The sequence below is a fragment of the Rhinolophus ferrumequinum genome, chromosome 24, assembly GCF_004115265.2.
Source record: "Rhinolophus ferrumequinum isolate MPI-CBG mRhiFer1 chromosome 24, mRhiFer1_v1.p, whole genome shotgun sequence".
Classification (NCBI taxonomy): domain Eukaryota; kingdom Metazoa; phylum Chordata; class Mammalia; order Chiroptera; family Rhinolophidae; genus Rhinolophus; species Rhinolophus ferrumequinum.
In genome coordinates, this window is record NC_046307.1 from 38,267,319 (window position 1) to 38,289,179 (window position 21,861).

Consider the following 21,861-nt stretch of genomic DNA (forward strand, 5'->3'; position numbering starts at 1 on the left):
TCTCTGTTTACATCTTCTTTAATTTCTCTCAGCAATGCTTTGTAGTTTTAAGTGCACAGGTCTTGCATATATCTTTTATTAGATGCATCCCTATGGACTTCATTTTTGGATGCTATCAAAAATGGTATTGCTTTTATAATTCCAATTACTGCTTGTTTGTTACTAGCACACAGACATACAATTGATTTTTGTATGTTGATCTTGTATCCTAAAACCTTGCTAAATCATTTATTAGTTCTAGTAGCTCTTTTAGAGATTCCATTGGATTTTCCAAATGATCATGTTGTCATAAAGACTTTTATTTATTATGATTTATTATAAAGAGTATTATTATTATCATATTATGATTATTACTGTGAGAGCCGCCTCATTGGGTATGCAGTGGTATCTCCTTGTGGTGTTGATTTGCGCTTTTCTAATGACCGGATGACCTTGAGCATCATTACATGTGCTTGTTGGACCTTTGTATATCTTTTTCTTTAGAGAAATGTCTATTCAAGTCCTTTCGCCCATTTTTTAACTGGCTTTTTTGTTGTTATGTTGTAACAGTTAGCTATAGGTCTTTATAGATGCCCTTTATTAGACAGGAATTTCCCTTTCATTTCTAGTTTACTGAGTTGTTTTTTTTGTTTGTTTGTTTTTTAAATCAAAAGTGGGGGCCGGCCCAGTGGCTCAGGTGGTTAGAGCTCTGTGCTCCTAACTCCGAAGGCTGCAGGTTCGATTCCTACATGGGCCAGTGAGCTCTCAACCACAAGGTTGCCAGTTCAATTCCTCGAGTGCCGCAAGGGATGGTGGGCTGTGCCCCCTGCAACTAGCAACTAGCAACGGCAAACGGACCTGGAGCTGAGCTGCGCCCTCCACAACTAAGACTGAAAGGACAACAACTTGAAGCTGAACGGCACCCTCCACAACTGAGATTGAGGGGACAACTTGACTTGGAAAAAAGTCCTGAAAGTACACACTGTTCCCCAATAAAGTCCTGTACCCCTTTAAAAATTTAAAAATAAATAAATAAATAAATAAATAAATAAATTTTAAAAAACGGATTTGGATTTTGCCAATGCCTTTTTGCATCTATTGACATGGTTATATGGTTTTTCCTTTTTAGTTTGTCATTATGATGAATTGCACTGATTGATTTTCCAATATTAAACCAATCTTGAATTCCTTGGATAAATCTGACTTGATCCTAACATTTGTCCTTTTTAATATACTGTTGGATTCAATTTGCTAAAATTTTGTTCAGAATTTTTGCATCTACATTTATGAGGGATATTTGTCTATACTTTTTTTTCTCTTTAGAGATCTTCTGGTGTCTGATATTTCAATTTCATGGAAGGGGAAAAAGGGGATTCTAAAGAATAGAGGATGGCTGAATAAGCAGCAGCCATGCCCCTGGGCTTGAGATAGTCCACTTAAGGAAGAAGCCCTTCCAGGGTTAAGAGCCAGACCTTCTCAAAGAGGACATGGTCCTGGTCTGGTGAATAGTATAGAGGTTACTGTGGTGACACATCAGTGAACTTGCTGGAAATCCACTCTCCAGGACTGGCTGGATATCCATCGGGTAGAAAAGCTGTTCACAGGAGGTATCTCAGCAGAGCCATTCTGCTATAAAACTGCCTGAGAGGCAGTGGCTGGGGAAGCTGCTGCTTGCAAGGTGTTGTTGGCTCATGTCTTATAGGAGCTAGGCCTCGGAGAAGCTGCTGCCGCTGCAGGAGCCTGGTGCTGGAACAGCCAGGTATCCTGAAGTTGCTACATGAGATTAGCTGTCTGTGCTGCAGGAGCTAGGCAATGGGCAGGCTGCACACATCCCAGGAGCCTGGCCCTGGAGAAGCCAACCCTGCTGTGGGAGCCTACTGAGGGAGAGAATGGGAATTCCTCCTGCAATGTCTCTCCACTGCCCTCTACTGTCAAAGCTAAACATTGTGCCAACTGACAAAGGCACAAAATTTAAAGGGCCCATATCCATTTTCACACAGCAGGCAATGAAGAGTGGGTTTGGATCTGAAGGAAGGGCTGGAGTTGGAAAGTCATCATTTTTCAACTATAATAGCTGCTATGGACTGAACGTTTGCGTCCCCCACCCCCAGCCCAAATTTGTATGTTGAAACCTTCATGTATCTGGAGCCCTGACTTATTTAGAGGTGGAGCTGTTAGTATTCAACTTCTTATAAGGATACTAATCACATCAGTGAGAGTGGAGCCCCCATGATGGCATTAGTGTCCTTACAAGAAGAGGAAGAGAGCTAGCCTATTCTCTCTCTCAGTCAGGTGAGGATACAAAGAGAAAAGGGCTCTCACCAGAACCCCACCCTGCTGGCACCCTGATCGCAAACTCCCAGCCTCCTGAAGTGTGAGAAATAAACGTTTGTTGTTTAAACGCCCAGTCTATGGTTGTGGGGACAGAGCCCCAAAAAGCAGTTTCCAGGCTCTCGGCCTCACATAGAAAGGTGCTGGCTCAGGTAGTAAATGGCCATCGACTGTGATCAAACGGCCAGCAGCTGTGGCTAGTTGGCCGTCAGCTGTAACCAGTGAGCCATTAGCCATGAATATAACTGCCGTGGCTAGGCTAGTAGAAAAAAGTAAAAGGGGGGAGCTAGCAAGAAGATGGTGGCTGAGTCTGCAAGCGGCACAGTGAGGGTTGAGAATTGTGTTGCTCCTGGTACCTGTGTCTCCAACCCAGCTGCCAGTGAGAGTATAGTGGTGTGACTCCCCTACCTATGACTCCGTGGGTGTTCCTTTTTGGCCTAGCCATGTCCTGCGTTCTTGTGTGGGGAGCGGGACTAGAGACCCCTCATGAGACCCCGCCTGACACCCCGCACGACAATGGTATTCTGTTATAACTGCCTAATCTGACTAACACAATAGTAAAGATTGGTTCAGGCCCAAATCATCAATGCATACTAAATAGAGGAAGGAAATTTTGATGAGGAGTTGGATATTTGCATTGTCAAAATACCACCCCACAGATTGTTTAGTCATCGCAAGCACAACATAGTAATAATACAGAAGAAAAAATGCACAATACCTTCACCAAGTGATCAAATGGACATCGTGTGACTCCAAGTGGGATTCCCTGAGAATGACAACGTCAGTTTCGTAGGATTCTGACTGGAGATGCATAGTCTGAGTGGAATCTTGAGGAAATGTCAGTCAAATACAAATGGAGGACATTTGATAATAAAGAAGAGAGAGGCTGTATTTTTTTTAAATCTAAATGTCATTAAAGTCAAAGAACAGCTGAGAAACTGTTCCAGATTACAGGAGACCAAAGAGACACGATTCTATAAAGGACATTATTGGGTCAATTGATAAAATTGGAATATGAATTGTAGGGTAGATAAAAATATTATCAATGTGAAATTTCCTTCAGTTAGTAATTGCTCTGTGATTCTGAAAGAGAATGTTTTTATTCTTAGGTAAAACACACTGATGAATTCAGAGGTAAAATATACTGATATATGAACTTATTCTCAAATGTTCAGAAAAAGATTACCTATCAGGAAGTCAAATGATAAAGCAAATGGGGGCAAAATGTTAATACCAGGTAAATCCAGACAAAGTAGATGTTCTTTGAACTACTCTTGCAAGTTTTCTACATGTTTGAAAGTTATTTCCCAATAATTTGTGGCTCCCCATGTGTCTTCAGATCAGCTGGGGCTAGCTAATATCAGTTGGGTCAACCAGACTTCGCTCCAGGCTGCGGGCTGAGTCCAGGTTTGAATCAGGTGTCTCTCTTCTCCTTGGAGAAATATGCTAAATGGTATATTGTTCTCATGGCTAAGGCAGTGGTGCAAGAAGGCACAGCCCTCTGCACACACACAGCGTGAGCCCTCTGCTTGCATCACATCTGGCAACATGACTCAGTACATGTGATTCTGATGGAGCTCACTCCATCCCCTACTCCAGGGCGGTGCTGAGACCCAGGCTTGAGCCAATCAGTGTATTTCAAACCCATGATGGGTTTAGGATGGGCACGTGACCCAATTGGGGCCAATCAGAGGCAGGTTTAGGACTTTTTGTTTGTTTACAACTTTTGTTGTTGTTGTTGTTTAGTTGTTGTTAATATCATTCTTTCTGAACATAAATTTGGGAGGAAGTAAATTTGGAGCTTCTTAGAATACCCGTAAGGGGAGAAATTGGAACCACTATCCAACAGCAGAGAGCCTACCCAATAGAGAAGTCAAAATATAGAGGAAAATATAGCTAAGAGGGAAAAACCAAGCCCTGAAAATCATCTGAACTGGATCCAGTGATGCCTGAATCTGCTTCTTCAAATTTTTAGCTCCATAAATCAGTTTTAATTTTAATCCCCGTAAGCCCGTTTGAGTTGAGTTTCTCTTGCTTGAGTGTGGGAAGCAGGTGTGATTTATCTTTGTCTCCCAAGCACCTATACAACAATGCCTGGCACACTCTTGAAGAACCACAGGCTTAGACTTTATCCTGGGAAGGTGAGGAGTAACTGTAGGGCTGTAAGCAGCAAAGACACACACAGAGCATTTGTGGATCAGAGCTATCGGTGGGTAGAGCTTGGTATTTTTTGCTGCTTTTAAAAGCAAGCGTGGCAAACAGGATGCCCTTACCTCAGAGCCCAGCTAGCTGAAGTTACATACCTTCTGATGAGAGAAGGACGGAGCCTGGCACTGAGTTATGTGCCCCCTCCATGTATGTGAGGGATACAGCTTCTGTTTGGTAGCTGCTCCAAATGCCTCCCCAGCACCATCCTGAACTGTGCTTAGGAGACTTCTAAGTGTCCACGAGGCAAGACCGCCAATAGAAAAGAGTTCCTCTTCCTGCAAATCTCCAGCAAAGGTCCTGAGAACAAGTCTCATTGACTTGGCTTGGGACATGTGCCCATTACTGAGCCAACTGTAGCCAGGAGTCTGGGCTGCACTGATTAGCCAAGTCTAGGTCATGTGTCCATTGTTTCCACCAATGAGTGCAGCCCACCCAAATCACATGGATTGAGAGTAGGGGAAAAGTGGTTCCTCCAAGGAAAATGAGGGCAATACTACCTGAAGAAAGGAAAATAGGTTATAGGCATCTAAAACTCACAATGTTCACTATCCACCAACATTTGATAATTCATGTATGTAACTATATCTATAACAATAATGATAGCTACCACCGACTGACTGTTTACTATGTGCTAGCACCGTTCTAATCGCTTTACATCTGTTAAGTCATTTTATCCTTACACCAACCCTGTGAGACAGGTGCTATTATCATCACTTTGTAGGCGAGAATTCATTCTGTCTAAACTCAAATTAATTACCATGCTACAGTGTCTCACATGAGGAAAACATAAGTCAGATGCATACAAGAGTATTTGATTTTTTTCTTCCCCTCCCACCATCCTACTAGGTGGGCCCATTCATACAGCAAACACTGAGTACTATAACAACCTTCTCCCCCGGTCTTTATCTACCACATATTCAGGGGACAGAAAAAAGTAACAGGAGATCCCTGCCCAGAGGGCTCCCAGTCTTATGAGGAGACAGACACATAAACACAGGATTACCATGCCGCACGGTAACTGTTACAGCAACCTTCTCTCTAAGGAATTCTTCCTTTTGTTTCCTTCCACACAAAGGATTTTACAAATCTTATTATAATTCAGTAGTAGTGTTATAAAAGAGGCTCAAAGAATTTCAATTAAAATCAAAATGATTTCTACCACGGACCTCATCCAGCATTATTAGATGCAGAAAAGGGTGACCAAATGGGGTGGTCCTGTTCAGATTTCACTTTGTAGTTACGAAAATGTCCTACTGCTCCCCAGTTTCCTTCCCAGTGCCATGTTTACCCTTTCACATTTGTCCCTTCATGTCTAATCTAGGTTCGCTTAAATTGCCCCAGGTCCCCTACGCCTAACAGAAGCATTACAATTAATCCAGTATTTTTTAAAGCGTGGGAAAGGCGATTTGGGTGGTATTTTCATATGCATGAAATGACATCAAATTATAGTGTGCAAGTTATTACCATTTTCCATACTCCTGCAATTCTTGTGCTTACAGAAGTAAAAACTGTTTGGCGTTAGCTTGTCTTTAACACCTCCTTAACTCATGCTAATCTTTTAAGAGACAGAGACAGAGAGAGAAAGAGAGACAGAGACAGAGAGAGAGAGAGAGAGAGAGAGAGAGAGAGAGAGAGAGAGCCCTTGCGTAAGCCTCAGAGTTAGAACTTTTAATAGGTAACTAACTGGACCTAGCTGAAACTCAGTGACACCATTTCGCTTTCATTCATTACGTTTAGAGTTACCTTCTATTTACGGAAAACTATACAGGTTTTCCAATTATCATCATGATATAAAGCTTCCCTTCAAAAAACATATTTATCTTTTGAGTTAATCTATTTCAAGTAAAATATTAAGTAAATGCTGGAACATGTGAGTTGTGGACATGACAACATTTGTAAGGTGCTACTCAAAACAGCTCATGTTTTGGAAACAATGCCGCACCTATTGGGTCCCCAATTTTTGGCCTTTTAGGCAAAATTCTTACCCCCAGGCAAGTTTCCCCTCCCACTCCATGCCACTCCAACATTCTGTATAGACGCTTACTTATTTGTAATTCTTCCCAGAGGCACCTGTAGTTGTTTGTAGGCCAGCCTTTCTTGGCTAGACAATACTTCTCTTACTCATTTCTCTATCTTTAGCTCCCAGCACCAAGCCTGGCCCAGAGCAGGCCCCAGGATTCGGCTGGTTGTTCCTGTGTTCTCATGCATAAAGATGGAGGTTTGGGGACTGTCCGTATAGGCTCTTGACTCCGTTATCTTGTGCCTTGGCAGTTCTGTCCGTTGGAAGTCTGTCACAGATCTGCTGGAGCCAGCACAGATGTCTGGGAAGGAACCTTAGCAAGGGCACGTTGGATTCACAACGGACGTCAGTGGCAAGGGCACCACATAGCCCAGCGTGTGTTCTGGGCTGATGTTACTGCCCCACCACTGGAGGTGAGGGGTGGACTTTGACCAGCCCTTACAGGCTGAAAGAGAGCCATCTGCAACGGGATGCTAGCTCCCTCTTCTCCCTGCCACCAAAGTTACTTGCCAGCCGACCACTAGGCACCTGTCTTTCAGCCCACACAGAAAGGACGTGTTAGTTGATGTTGGGACATCCAGTTTTTGATGGTAAGTGATAAGCACAGAGGTGGGAGCCCTTACCCTGTTCACGGAGCTTGTGTCTGTGAGTGGGTAGGGAAGGGCAGAGGATGTGACGGTAGCACCTCAACGTCGAACTTAGACGTATGAGTCCTGAGTCCCAATTCTGAATAGTGCAGGTGTATCTCTGGGAATTCAGGAGTTCCCTTTCCACCCCACCTCCAACCCCAAACTTGTACCCCTTAGCTGAAAAACTACCAAGTGGTGTTTTTTTTTTTTTAAGGTGATTAAAAATACAGGCAGAACTTAATATAGGCATTCCCTGTTATGCGACCAGAAGAACTAAGAGAGTTTTGAAAAATGGGAGGTTCTCGGAAGCATTTGCTTTTATAAACAAACCCTTTCTGCCTACACTTAGAGTACTAACATGGAGTGTATTTCTGAGAATGTCTACAGCTCATCCCCCGTGGGGCATCTGGTTTTGATTGAAAATAAGCTCAATGAGTAGAATATACCTAGAAAGAGAAGATCTCCTAATGGGCTTTGCCCTACTTGCCAGTGGCAGGAGTGATTAATCACTTAGTTTCTTAAATTTTACTTACTCAAGTTCTCTCAAGGGGCCTGGAGCCTGGGGCTGGGCCCAAAGCAACCCACTGAAACCATTTCCTTGAAGTCTGTAGTTTTATCTTAAAAGTGCAGGCGAGATTTACGTTCCATTGCACGACATATCCCTGTTTGTTTCAACATGAACACATGTAAAACAATCTATTGGTTAAATTGCTTAAATCTCTACTCCTAACTTTTTTTTCCCCCATGACCAATTTTTGGGTAGAAATGAAGTGCCAGAAGCAGCTTTAGGTGTCTCTTAACCCACTGCTGCCGTGTGTTCCCGAGAAGCCATCCCCAGTGTACAAGTGAGTCACTGGGTGATCTGAGCACTTTCCAAGTACCTTCCAGAACAAACACAGAGCTTCTCTACACCCTCCTTCACACACTGAGGGTGCTTACGAGAGTGGAGAAGCTGATGGCAAGACTTTCCAGTCTGAGAGCATCTGTCTACTCATCCCCATGGCTCAGCACAGTTAAGGGGAGGGTTAGGATTAAATAGGAAGACAGTTTCTTAACTTAGGGACAAAACTTCTATGAGAATGTTTAAAGTTTGCAGTTCCGTTTTGGTGATATTTTTAGAAAGATGGAAAGGCGTATTCTCAATGATCTGAATGTCACCCTCAATAACTGAGTTCTGTTAGCAAGTGATTTGGGGTCCCAGGCTAGCACTTCCAATTTTCATGGGCTAATGAGAAAAGAACCATGTTTGACTTACCATGTTATGGACTGAATATCTGTGTCCCTTCAGAAGTCATATGTTGAAGTCAAATCGCCAATGTGATGACATCTGGAGATGAGGCCTTTGGGAAGTGATTAGGTCACGACGGTCGGGCCCTCATGAATGAGACCAGCACTCTTTTAAGGAGAGGCCAGAGAGCCAACCAGCTCTCTTTCCACCATGTGAGGACACAACAAGAAGTGGGCAGTTTGCAACCCAGAAGAGGGTCCTTACCAGGACCCAACCCTGCTGGTACCCTGATCGCAGACTTCCAGCATCCAGAACTGTGAGAAATACATTTCTGTCGTTTATAAGCCACCCAGTCTGTGGTACTTTGTTACAGGAGCCCGAACAGACGAAGATGCTGCATAAGTGATATATTTGCACCAAATGAGGGCTAACTACAGCATGATGTGCTGTTTTAACAAAGGCCTTCTGAGTATTTCCATTAGAGAAAAAGGAATCCTCACAATGCACAGAATGCAAAAAACTTGACTCCAAAAAACTTGTTCCAATGTGGTTGGCTCCATTCTATCACTGTGAGTGGAGATATAGTTTTGGCAAAACAACATCAGCATATATATATGTGTGTGTGTATATATATACATATATATATACACACACACACATACACACACACATACACATGTACACACACACAGCACACTCATATATGTACATACACACATGTATATTACTATTAAAAATAATTATAAAAAGCAACATTAACTCTTCCGTTAATGTTGTTAAGATAAACTCTTGGTTTTGTAGTTGTGTGTTTAACTTCTAAAATTGTTCATGTTTTATTTAATAGCTACAATGAGAACATGTTTATGCCAGGTTTACATTAGGTAATGTTATAATAAAAATCATTTGAGTCTAAACACGGGAGTCTATGAGAATTTTGTTATCTTTAAAATGACTGGATACAAACTCAAATTTAAAAATTATTTTTAACCATAAGGAGCTCCACCTCAAAAATGTGGTCCATGTCCATTCTTGCCACTTTTATTCAACATAGTACTGGAAGTCCCAGCCAGAGCAATTAGGCAATAAAAATAAATAAAAAACATCTAAAGGAAGAAGTAAAACTGTCACTATTTGTAGATGACATGACATTATATATAGAAAACCTTAAAGACTCCACCCCAAACTGTTAGAACTAATAAACTAATTCAGTAAAGTTGCAAATGCAAAAAAAATATACACTAATAGCTAACTACCAGAAAGAGAAATTAAGAACACAATCCCATTTACCACTGCAACAAGAAAAATAAAATACCAAGGAATAAATTTAACCAAGGAGGTGAAAGATCTACACACTGAAAATTATAAGACACTGATGAAAGAAACTGAAGAAGACTAAAATAGATGGAAAGATATTCTGTGCTCATGAATAGGAAGGATTAATTTTGTTAAAATGTCCATACTACCCAAAGTAATCTATAGAGTCAATATAATCCCTATCAAAATATCAATGGAGTTTTTCACAGAAATTTGTATGGAGCCACAAGTGACCCCAAATAGACAAAACATCTTGAGAAAAAAAGAACAAAGCTGAAGGCATCACACTCTCTGATTTCTAACTATATTACAATGCTATAGTAATCAAAACAGTATGGTGTTGGCATAAAAACAGATATGCAGATCAATGGAACAGAATAGAGAGCCCAGAAATAAATCCATGTATATATGTCAATTAATTTATGACAGGGAAGCCAAGAATATGCAATGGGGAAAGCACAGTATTTTTTTTTTTTTTAAGGAGGGCACTGCTCACAGTGGCCCATGTGGGGATTGAACCGGCAACCTTGGTGTTATTTGCACCATGCTTTAACCAACTGAGCTCACCAGCCATCCCAAAAGCGTAGTATTTTCAATAAACGGTGCTGGGAAAACCGGATAGCCACATGCAAAAGAATGAAACTGGGTGGGACAACATGGATGGACTTAGAGGGTTTATGCTAAGTGAAACAAGTCAGACTGAGAAAGACAAATACCACATGATCTTACTTATATGTGGAATCTAAAGAACAAAATAAATGAACAAGCAAAACAGAGACAGACTCACAGATACAGAGAACAAACTGATAGTTGCCAGCGGGGAGTGGGGTTGGGGAGCTGGGTGGAAAAGGTGAAAGGATGAAGAAGTACAAGTTGGTCGTTACAAAATAATCACGGGGATGTAAAGTACAGCACAGAGAATACAGTCAGTACTGTTGTAACAACTATGTATGGTGCCAGGTGGGTTCTAGCCTAATTGGGGGGATCACTGCATAAATTATATAAATGGCTGACCACTATGCTGTACACCTGAAACTAATATAAAATAATACTGAATGTCCACTGCAACAGAAAAAATTTTTAAAAAAAGAGTGAAACTGGACCACTCTTACGCTATGCACAAAAATTAACTCAAAATGGATTAAAGACAGGAACATACGACCTGAAACCTTAAAACTCCTAGAGGGAAACATCGGCGGTAAGCACCTTGACATCGGTCTTGATGATTTTTTGTATTTGACATTAAAAGCATATCAAACTACAAAGTTTCTGCACAGCAAAGAAAACCATCAACAACATGAAAAGGCTACCTCCTGAGTGGGAGAAAATATTTCCAAGTCATATATCTGGTAAGAGTTAATATCCAAAATATACAAAGAATTCATACAACTCAATAGTAAAAATAGACCCACAAACATCCTATTAAAAAATGGTCAGAAGATCTGAATAGACATTTTTCCAAAGAAGACATACCGATGGCCAACAGGTGCATGAAAGGGTGCTCTACAGCACTGTCAGCAGGGAAATGCAAGTCAAAACCACAGTGAGATATCACCTCACACCTGTGGGAATGGCTATTGTCAAAAAGACAAGCAATAAGTATTGGTGAGGATGTGGAGAAAGGGGAACCGTTGTGCACCGTTGGTGGGAATGTAAATTGGTACAACCACTATGGAAAACAATACGGAGAGTCCTCAAAAGGTTAAACGTGGAATTACATATCCAGCACTTCCACTTCTGGGGTACATCCCCAAAAGAATTAAAACCAGGGACTCGAATAGATATTTGCACACTCATGTTCACAGCAGCGTATCAAAATAGCTGAACGATGGAAGCAGCCCAAGTGTCCATCGACGGATGAACAAAATATGGTAAAAACATACAATGGAATATTGTTCAGCCTTAAAAAGGAAGGAAATTCTGACACATGCTACAACACTGGTGAACCTTGAAGACACTATGTTAAGTGAAGTAAGTCAGCCACAAAAGTACGAATACTGTATGATCCCACTTACATGAGGTCCCTAGGGGAGTCAGATTCAGAGATAGAAAGTAGAATTATGGTTACCAGGGGCTGGGGGAGGGAGGATGGGGAATTGTTTAATGGATAGAGTTTCAGTTGGGACAGATGAGAAAGTTCTGGAGATGAATGGTGGTGACGATCACACAACATTGTGAATGTAATTAATGTTGTTGTACTATACACTTAGAAACGGGTGAAAAGGTAAATTTCACATTATGCGTATTTTTCCACAATCAAAAATTCAGTGAATGCAGTTTAGCAATTCCATGTTCACAGCTGCAAAGACATGGCCTGGTTCTCAGATCTCCCCCAAAGACACTCAGTAGCTGCTGCTTCAAGCCGAAGAAGACCAAGTTGGCCTGGTTCGTCTGCTGAAGGCAGTAACTGACACACCATCCAAGCCAGAGTCCTCAGATGTACGCATTATGGGGCACAAATTCGTCTGAATACCCTGACATTCCAAATAACGATTGCACTCTAGGATCTATGCGGCATTTTCCAAAGTATGTTCCGTGGGATGTTCATAAATGTGACGCGGAAAAAAGAATTCTATTGTCAAACACAGTTTGGAAACACTGGATGAAAGCAGGGTAAACAGCTTCTTTACAGCAGGATTCTCAGAGCCTTTAATGTGCGAGTGTGTGACACGTGTCCCCAAGGAGGAAGGCTTGGATGATACTCACACAGTGTTTGCCAAGTGGATCTGACCACACAATGCTTTGTCACGATCATGAGGGACTCATGTTCCATAAACACACTGCGGAAAAGCTTTCATTTAGAGAAAAGAAAATAGGAGATGCTTATACACTAGGCCAGGGGGCTCGCAAACTATAGCCCTTGGGCCCAATCCATCCAGCTGCCTATTTTTTCAGAGTTAAGAATGGTTTTTACATGCTAAATGGTTCCATTTTAAATAGTTATGTAAGTCCTTGCATAACATTCTGGTTTTGCCTCTTGGCTCCCAGAGCCCCAAATATTTATTATCTGACTCTTTAAGTAAAGGTTGCCAACTCCTACCCTAGGTAATGGAAATATTTGAAGACTAGGCATACATTATTTCCATTTATCGTCACATCTCTGTTGGAAAGACATTCTTGTCTGCATTTCACAGGCTGCTAAGTATCGGAGAGGTAAAGTGCTTATCAGACCCAGAACTCAAACCCAAAGTCCGTAACTATCAAAGTGGGGGTCTGAGCATCGCAGCGGCACAGTGAAAAGTTAGATCTTTTAATTATAAAATTTTATCTTATCCTTTAGACATCTTAAATTTTGTATACAGTACATCAGCTAACATTAGCCTAATCAGTAGTCATTGGATAGTTTTTTAGGAGCCTAATACGTTTGTTCTCCTTTCACCTGAGTTCAGAACTGAGAGAGACAGAGGGATCTGGGGGCAGAGAACAAAATGTCAGCTTTCTTCCTGAGCAGGCCGTGGGGCACCTGGCTTGGTGAGGTGGGCGGCAGCCATGGGTCTCCTAAGCCCGCACCCCAAAATTAGACATGCTGACTGACGCAGGCACAGGCACCTCCAAAAGCACCCTTTTTACCACTAAGCCTCCCACTGTCAAGGGACTGAGGGGAAGGTGTGCTCTGAGGACTTCTGACCCCAAACAAGAACGACGGAGGGGCTAAGCTATGCATGTCTGGCTTCTGCTCTTAAATATCAATCACATAGATTATCAGTCACCTAGATAAGTCCCTCCTTTTCCCTAGGGAGAGAGAGAAGGTTGGAGCTTTAGTCTAGTGGAGCTCCCTTTGCATGGAAGAGAGCACCAGGCGTGCGATATAAGGATTTCCCACCTAACAGTCTTGTACACGATACATTTATTTAGTCACGCAGGAAGGTCCACCATGAAAACTATTTGAAGACCACTATTCTGTACTATACTGTACAAGTGCGTGGCCAAGTTCCTGACAGTTGAAAGGAATGAGAGAAAATGCAGACATCTACGTCACTGAGCATTCTGAGGATGAAATAAACGTGTATGTAGTGTGCTCCGCAGGCCTGGAACACAGTAAATGCTCAGGAAAATAATGGTGACATCAATAACAGTACGAAGCACCATGTTTGAACACCTTGGACTACGGCAGGCAAGGTGGTGAGTCTGGCTGTTTCTCAAAAGTGGAGCATTCAGCCTATTTTCTCATAATATACTCTCTAAGGGTTGCAGGTTCGAGCTGATTTCCACTTTCAGGGGTGAAGCCCAAGAATACGCACTGTGATAAGCTCCCTGGCTCATTCTATGGTCACTGCAACCTGAGAACCACTGACTGGGAGGCGGGGGTCGCAAGATGGTGAGGACCAGATGGACACAGAATGAGAGAAGGGTGGGCATGGAAACCCTTGGCCTCGGAGAAGAGCGGCCTCACAATTGAGAGTACTGGACCCACAAATTCAACAGGACCCTGCAGAGGAGGGTGTTTGGCGTGGCATTGCTGGAACCGTGCGGAGAGGTGTGTGCTGGTTCCAAGTGAGACCTGAAGGGAGGCAATGGGGTGAACTTTGTTCCTGACCATGGTCCAGTTTCCATCCCGTCCTGTGAAGCCCACGTGCCCCTCCACACCTACCAGGGAAGCCCAGGTCACTGCCACCTGTATCCTATGGCTAAGCACCCTGGTTTGGAAGATTTGGGAGAAAATGCTCCCAAGGGGGGCCTGAGATTTTCCTTCTTATGGCAACAGACATGAACATAGTACATGAATGGCCGTTATTCCTAAGCAAGGTCTGCCAGAGGGCATTGCTTTCTTTAGAGTTTCCTCCAAGGGAGGGTGAATACTTATGTAAATCCCCCCCCTTTGAAGTTCTCTGCCCTTGGGAAAGTAATAAAACTTCAGGCCATGTCCTCCAAGCCCCGAGCAGATAGGTGGGGCAGTCGCTGCAGTACCCCACAAGCCACGTCAGCACACTCTTACCCATCAGTAGGCCAACGCCAGGGAGAGGCTCAAGACTCCCTGGCCACGTGAAGTCTTCCAGTTTGGGCGGAGCTAAGGGTATGTGGGAGACACCCAGCTTTCTGTTGGTTTCTGGACACTGTAGCTAAAAGAATCAAGGTGCCCTAGGGCCCAGAGAGAGGTCACCCCTATTTCTGGGCAATGCCCAAACATAAGCTCACGTAGGCTTCCGTTCTTTCATTTCAAACGCCAGGCCAAGATGCCAGAGCACAAAGCTATGTACCCTTTTTCTCAGCCAAATAAAATCCATAGACACTGCATCTTCACAATGAAGCTTGAAACCAGTCAAGCATTTTATTTAAAAAAAGAAAGAAAACGTCTAATGGTAAGTATGTGGTCTATACATGCTACAGCTAATTGTTCATCACCCCCCTCACATAATATATCCTCATGTATTTTTTTGTTAAAAGGAAACAAAAAACACTACCAGAATGTGTCCGTTTGCCGAGAGGGTGTAAGGAGTGCCGAGCTTCCAGAGATGGCCCGCGTCATCTTATGAGCAGACACGAGGTGGCGGGGCAATGCTGCCCGAGCCCACTGTTCCTGGAGGGATGCAAGAAATGGCCAATTTCCTTGGTGGCTCCCTGAAGCAGGACATGTGGGTTGTAGCTAAGGTGACCAGTTTCTCAGCACCCCTGTAAGAGCAAAATGGGTGCTAGTAACTATGACAGGGCACAGAAGCATAGACAGGCACACACGGGGGTGAAATGTGGACACCTCCGTTGTCTCGGAATTGCTTACTGCTGTAACAAGCCATGGGGCACCTGCTTTTGTGTTTACAGAAGACCTGAAGGTGAGAAGGTGAAAGCTACTGGCTATGGCACTGGGTTTGGCTTCTCCAAGAAAGACATTGATGCCCCTTGTCCTTGACTGGAACTAGGGAGGCTTCCTTCCCTTGGAGTAAAGGAGAGAAGCAGAAAGGTGGGATGTTGAAGTCCATGAGGGAAGAGCTCAGTAACTTGGCAGGGTAGCACCAGAAACCAGACATTACCCCAGGGAGCTGGGTGGTTGGAAGGGTCCTGAGCAGGTGGTCCACGAGTGCGTGAGGACGGAGGAGCCTCCTGATTTTAACCCTACAGCCCCGTCAGAACCATAGCCAAGTTTAGAGCCATTCCTCCAGGCTAAGGGTGGGCACCCGCACGCTGAGGCTTCAATGTGAGCCCGTTAGCACTCATTCAGGCCAGTGTGACACTAGGTAATCTTTGGTCTATGGCATGGTATGGCTGTTTGCAGCAAAAGCCCTGAAGGATGGGCCTGGACAACTAAGGAGGGCGGACAAGACTGCCATGCGTGGCTAAGGCTGTCAGATGCCCACTGTCACCATGCAAAGAGAAGGGCGAGACCTCCCAGGGAGCAGCCTCACCCAACACTTAGAGACTCAGCACAATGAGAGGATGGGAGCCAAACCACGGACATTCTCGTTCTTGATGAGGTCGAGCTGCCCGCTATTTGAGAGTAGGAGCAATTCCTTCTTTCTCCCACTCAGTTCTGGGTACTTGGTACAGGCTGAGTAAATACTAGACTGTCCATCCCTGAGCTGAAGGTCCTTCTAAACCTTGGGGGGATGCAGCACCTGCCTTTAATGTGGCAAGTTTGTTTCCCTCTGTCCACCTGGCAATGAAATCCCCGGTGGGCTCAGAGATGTTTTAAGGCCTAGAACTCTACCTAAAAAATTGATTACATGGAGAGGCCTGTGGAAGAGGCTTACTGAAGCCTGATTTGGGCTCTAGCAATTCCTTTCTAGGGCTGGCATTAAAAGTGGTTTGAGCTGGAGCCCAGCTCTCCCCTGGTCTCGTCCCTGGGAAAAGGACACACACACACCAAATGGCAAAGAAGTTTTGAGGGCAAAATCTGAGCAAAGGCCTATTTGATCAAGTGGTGACCCTAAAATTCAGGTTTTCCAAAGAGGTGATGATACCACCAAATGTAAAATAAAAGTCATCACAAGGAAAGAAGCAAGGGTGAGGAAAGAAGAAACCCTCACCTTTGCTGGCCCTTTAGACTGGCATTTGCCTGTGACCTACTGACATGTGTATCGTGGGGTAGGGGAGGAGAGATCCAAATTCAGGGGGAGGGCCACCTGCCTGCTTCCCTGGAAGCCCCAAGGACATTTCACTGCTGATGGCAGGGCCTTGGGGAGGAAAAAACCCTGGGTCTGAGTCCCTGTTTGGATAAAGCTGGGCATGGGACCTCAGCCCCTGAACCTCGATTTTCTCAGTAGAGATTGGGGTTGATCCCATGCACCTCATGGGGTTGTCGTGAGGACCAAGTTAAAGGAGGGAGCGTGTTCAAGCCCCGGGGACCTGCCAGAGCTTGGGGTTGGGGTTATTCCTATGGCCTAGGCCATTTTCCACAGCTGTAATTCCAGGGGAATTTTGCATATACTTCGTCAATTGCTCACAGAATAGTGGCCACAGGCGTGGATGATGTAACCCTAGGTCCCCAGGCAGGGACACCTAGGAAGAGCCACTGCCATCAAGACCCCCCCACTTCCAGGTGCCTGGGGAAGGGCCTGCTACTGTGGCAAAAGGAGCTGGAGAGAAGGAGGCATGGTGAACAAAGAATGTGGCTTCAGTCCCATCAGAATAATAAAATAATACAAAAAGGCAAATCCTTTCATTTGCAGGAAAATGTTTTGCCCAGAGGAAGGCAGAACTAGCTCATTCCACTCAGCTGATCCCTGGGAGGAGGGAATGGAGTCAAAGCCAAACCCCTTCAGTGGAATCAGCAAACAAAAATCACAGGCAGGCAGGGCGCCTCACGCTGCCTGGCCTACCCAGCGCCCAGCACACGGGAGGCGTTCACAAAATACTTGAAAAGAGCAATGAAAGCGGAAAGTGAATCAGAAAAAAAAATATTTAGAGCTTTGTCTTTTGAAATGTAGTCAAATCCTGCATAACAGCTTCACCAAAGCGGTTTAAACCAAAGTGAATCAAAAACAGGAAAACATGCTATGGGGCCTCCTCCCAAGTGAGGGGACCGTTAAGAGGTGGGTGGCCCTCTCCCAGCCTCCCTTCTTTCCCCCCAGGTTCTGGGCACAGGGCCAAGGAGAAGTGGGCGCTGCCCCAAGATTCTCGGGGATGGGGCTTACAGATTGACCAAAGGAAGGAATAAGAAGCTACTGTGGGTCTCAGGAAGCTCCTTCTGCAGAAACATCCAGAGCCCATGGGGCGGGGGCGGGGGAGGGGAGAACAGAAGAGCGCTGTATGCACACGGACCGTCGGCCCCGCAGGTGGGCAGCGAGCATCCCCAGGAAAGTTGGTCTTGTGGTTCCAAAAGCATTGTAGCCAGTGAACACTGAATCGGAGGCCCTGGGGCAGGCAGGCCAGGGCCACTTCCCCTTGTCCTGTAGGGTAGGGTGGGGTGGGGAGGGGTGCTGCCCTCTCACCCCCAAGCAGCCTGGTCCACAGGCAAGAGCTCTGGGCTGGGAGCCAGAAGCCCTGGGTCCGGGTTCTAGTTTTGCTATGTGGCCATGACACTACGTGAACACACCTGTCAGTGGACCACAGCACCAAAATGGGTGGGAGGGCTGCCCTGGGCTCCTCCCAGTAAGATACCAGACGGAGAATGCAGGGGCAAAAAGAAAACTACAAAGGCCAGAGAGGAGCAGGAAACAGCCGCAGAGAGCAGCAGGAGCTGTTTGCCTGGCCCTGGGTATGTCTCCTGAAAGGGCTACTGCTTTTGCTACACTCAGTTTGGAGGAGATACAGCTGCTGGTCCTTGAGCCACCAGGGCCTTTCACGGCTGCCATGTAAGACCAACTCACCTCTCTTTGCTCCGTAAGCTGTGTCCTCAGGGGGCACACCAGCATAGGAGCAAAAAACAGGGCTCTGGCACCCAACTAGCTTGCCCTCTGCCCCCAGCTGGTTTGCCTCTTACAGGGCGAAGGGCACACACAGGCTTGGAAGTCAGGCCGGCCTGGATTCTAACCCTTTTCCTCCTCTTCCTAGCTAGTGTGCCTTGGACACCTCAAGCTCCAGTTTCCACATCTATAAAATAGGTACAATATTACAGGAGAGGGTTGTCGTGAGGGTTAAACATGAATGTGAAGTACCACGTACAGAGTTTGGCACCTACTAGCTACCTAGCAAGGGGCGTAGCTTGTGAACGGTCCCCCTTTTCAAACAGGGGTTAATGAAACTCTTGCTCTAAGTAGACAGAAGTGAAATGCCCAAGGCAGGGCAGGGATTCTTATTTTAAAGCCCTGGGATGGACCGGAGCCTGTGGCAGGAAGTGAAGCATGCTCTGGGCTAGAACCATCCCTGTAGGACCAACCAGGCTCCCAAGACAGAAGACGGGAGGCAGGATGACCAAGTGGACCTCCAGGCCCACTCCTGGGGCAGCTGCATCTGGTCGAACCTGAGAGGCTCATGGGCCTGTCTCACCATGCCAGAGGATGTCACACAGGTCTACTATTTAATGACATCAAGTGACTGAAATTGAAGAGTTGGGAATAAATGATATCCTACACAGCTTCATAATTCCATACCAGAAGGAAGGAGAAAACCCTCCACACAAATTCAGAAAGAGGGCACCCCCTGGGATTGGGGTGGAGCCCACTTCTACAGTATGAAGTCCCTTCTGGTACCAGCCATTTTGGAAACTAAGTGAATAAAGTCACTGGGCTTTTAGAGACATGGAGAAGTGGGAGCAAGCCGTCACAGACTGAATGGGGTGCCAGGGGGCTGCCCCTTACTACGCTGGGTCCCAGCACAAAAACCCCTTTCTGCAGTTCCTCCACATAGCGGCTTCTGGTCCTGGAGGCCTTGCCGGGTTATGGTCCCGCTGCTGGGTGGGCAGGGAAGCTGGGTGGCAGTGCCACTGGCCTTACGGCAGGGATACTGAGTGGAGAGCAAGCAAGCACGTGGCCACTGAGCCGCCAGGGGCTGCTGTGTGGGAGGGCTGACTCTACCCACGAGAGGGAAGAAACCACGGTTGTCCAGTCTTCCTGCCTTTGAAGTTGCGTGGAGAATGATAAATTAAGAGGCATATTAAATATGTGGGTAAAGCCAGCAGGGACACCCCGGACCTCCAGCCAGGGAGGGAGGAGGCTAGGGCTTCTTTCTGAGATAGTTGGAAGGAATCCATCCTTCCCAGGAGGGGGCCCCACTGAGGACCTGGCAGAACCACCAGCCGCTGCTGTTCTTTTCGCGGACCTCGAACACTGTCCCCTCCTGGAAACTGCTGGTATCTTCATCTCCTTCAAAGTTGGCCACGGCCACATACAAGTCCTTTGGGCTGTCAGCACTGAGGAAGGGGGCTGCAGCCACTTTCTCCCTGTTTTCTCCAATCTTGCCCACCATCCGTGGCCCCAGCCCGCCTTTGCCTCGAATGTCGTCTTGGCCCCCCGAGGAGTTGGAGAGAAAAGGTTTGGCTTTTGGAGGGACGAGCAGGGCCCGGCCAGGGGCAGGAGATGCCTTGCCTTCACTGGCCTCCCGCTGCAGCCCTCTGGCCTCTGGGAGGGACCCTCTGACCTCTGGGAGGGGCCCTCTGACCTCTGGGAGGGGCCTGGATGATGATGAGGTTTTCTTGGGGGGGGGTGGTCTCCGGGGCGGGACCATAGGTCTCTGCTGGGCAGCCTCTTGGAGAAGCGGGGGCACACTCTTAGGCACAGGCTCTGCCGCCTTGGCTGGCTTTGGAGGGGCTCTGCAGGCCATCTCCTTGGGGCCGAGCCCATCCTGTTTGCCCGTCCTGTCCTGGGCGCGGCCAGGCCCCTCCCCTGGGAGGAAGCTGCGGCTGAAGGCCACATCTTGGCCTCCAACAGCCTGGTGGCTGCTCTCTCCATCCAGCAAGGGCTTCTCTTGGGACTTGGCAGGCCTGAGCTTGCTCCTGAGGTTGCAGATGTCCACTGGGTCTTCACCCTGAGGTGGCTCTGTCCTGGGGGAAGGAGCTGGTTTTGGCCTGACCTGAGGTTTGGACTTCAAGAAGGGATTCTGGGGGGTGGCGTCTGGCTTCTCCTCCAGTGGGTCGGCTTTGGATTTGGAGATGGGCCGGAGGTTGGGCTTCTTTACTTCCTTGGCCAATACTTTGTGGCCACACTCCAGCCCCATCTCATTTCTCAGTTGGAACAACTTGCTTTTGTCAGGTTTGGGCTCTGGCCTCCTGCCATCCCGGGCTGGGGGGTTGTGTTTAGCTGGAATCATCGGCAAAATCATGCCAGGAGGCTTGGGTGAGGAGCCCCGGAGCTGCTCCGTCCTCTGCCGCCCCCTCTCCTGCAGCTCCCCTTCCGACTTGATGATGGATTCTTTCCGGGGAGGGAGGCTGGGCTTCTCCTCCAGATCAGGGTCTGAGATCTCCTCGTAGCCCGCGCATGACGACATGTCTAAAGACGCCTTCCTCAGGCCCTCCTTACCGCCCTTCCAGTCTTTGGACCACGGCATCCCGGAGTCCACAGGACCATGCGGCGCATCCGGCAGGGGCCGAGAGGGGCCAATGGCTTCACTGCCCGTGTTGTTCTCCATCACTGCTGCATCCCCCAGCCGGAGCTGGGCCACCTCGTTGGGCAAAGGAGCCAGAAAGTTGGGTCTCGAGGCATTGCTGGTCTTCTTATACTTGTCAATGAAAGTTGCTGGGGCCCATCCTTCCTTATCCTCAATCTGAATGTACCACCAACCACTCAAGTTCTTCTCGATGACCTAGAAGGGAGGGCAGAGGAAAGCATTTAATACGTGTGGTCCCAAGGCCAGTGGACCAGTACGGTCTGGGAGACCCACATGCACCTGCAGTTCCAGAAGCAGGGATTTGTGCTCAGCAGATTCCCAAACAACGTCTATGGTGGACCATGTCTAGAGACTTTACCGGGTATCAGAACATCTCACTTGGGGGTAGGTCCTTATTTAACTTTGGATTCTCCTAGAAGCAGCCCCTGACACATGGACGTGGTAAGGTAGTTAATTTGAAAGTTGATTTCGGGAAGTACAAGTGAGGAAATGGGGGACGCGAGAGCCTATTACAAGCAGGTTATTGTTCTGGGCCACTGGGATGTAACCCACCGAGCACCCTCCAAGAGACCATGCAGAATCAGACTGCCCCACTGCAGTGGGGACATTTACTTCCTGACTCCCAGTCCCACTCCCCAGAGCACTAACTCCCCCCTTTCTGGGCGGTACCCTCAGGAGGTGGGAAGCTGTCGGCAGCGGGGACCTGTGCGCAGCTAGAGGTCAGCTCAGGTGGGTCA

The 21,861-nt window shown here is 46.4% G+C and overlaps 1 protein-coding gene across 2 annotated transcripts in view; it reads right to left on the minus strand.

Moving 5' to 3' along the window:
* Nucleotides 1–15,006: 15,006 nt before the first annotated feature.
* SH3PXD2B (SH3 and PX domains 2B) overlaps nt 15,007–21,861 on the minus strand; it is an 86,379-nt gene continuing 79,524 nt past the window's right edge. For both annotated transcript variants that reach the window (XM_033096330.1, XM_033096329.1), the window contains one exon: nt 15,007–21,319. In XM_033096330.1, the coding sequence (XP_032952221.1) occupies nt 19,736–21,319 (1,584 nt within the window). In that variant the 3' untranslated portion in view covers nt 15,007–19,735. The remainder of the gene's footprint in view (nt 21,320–21,861) is intronic.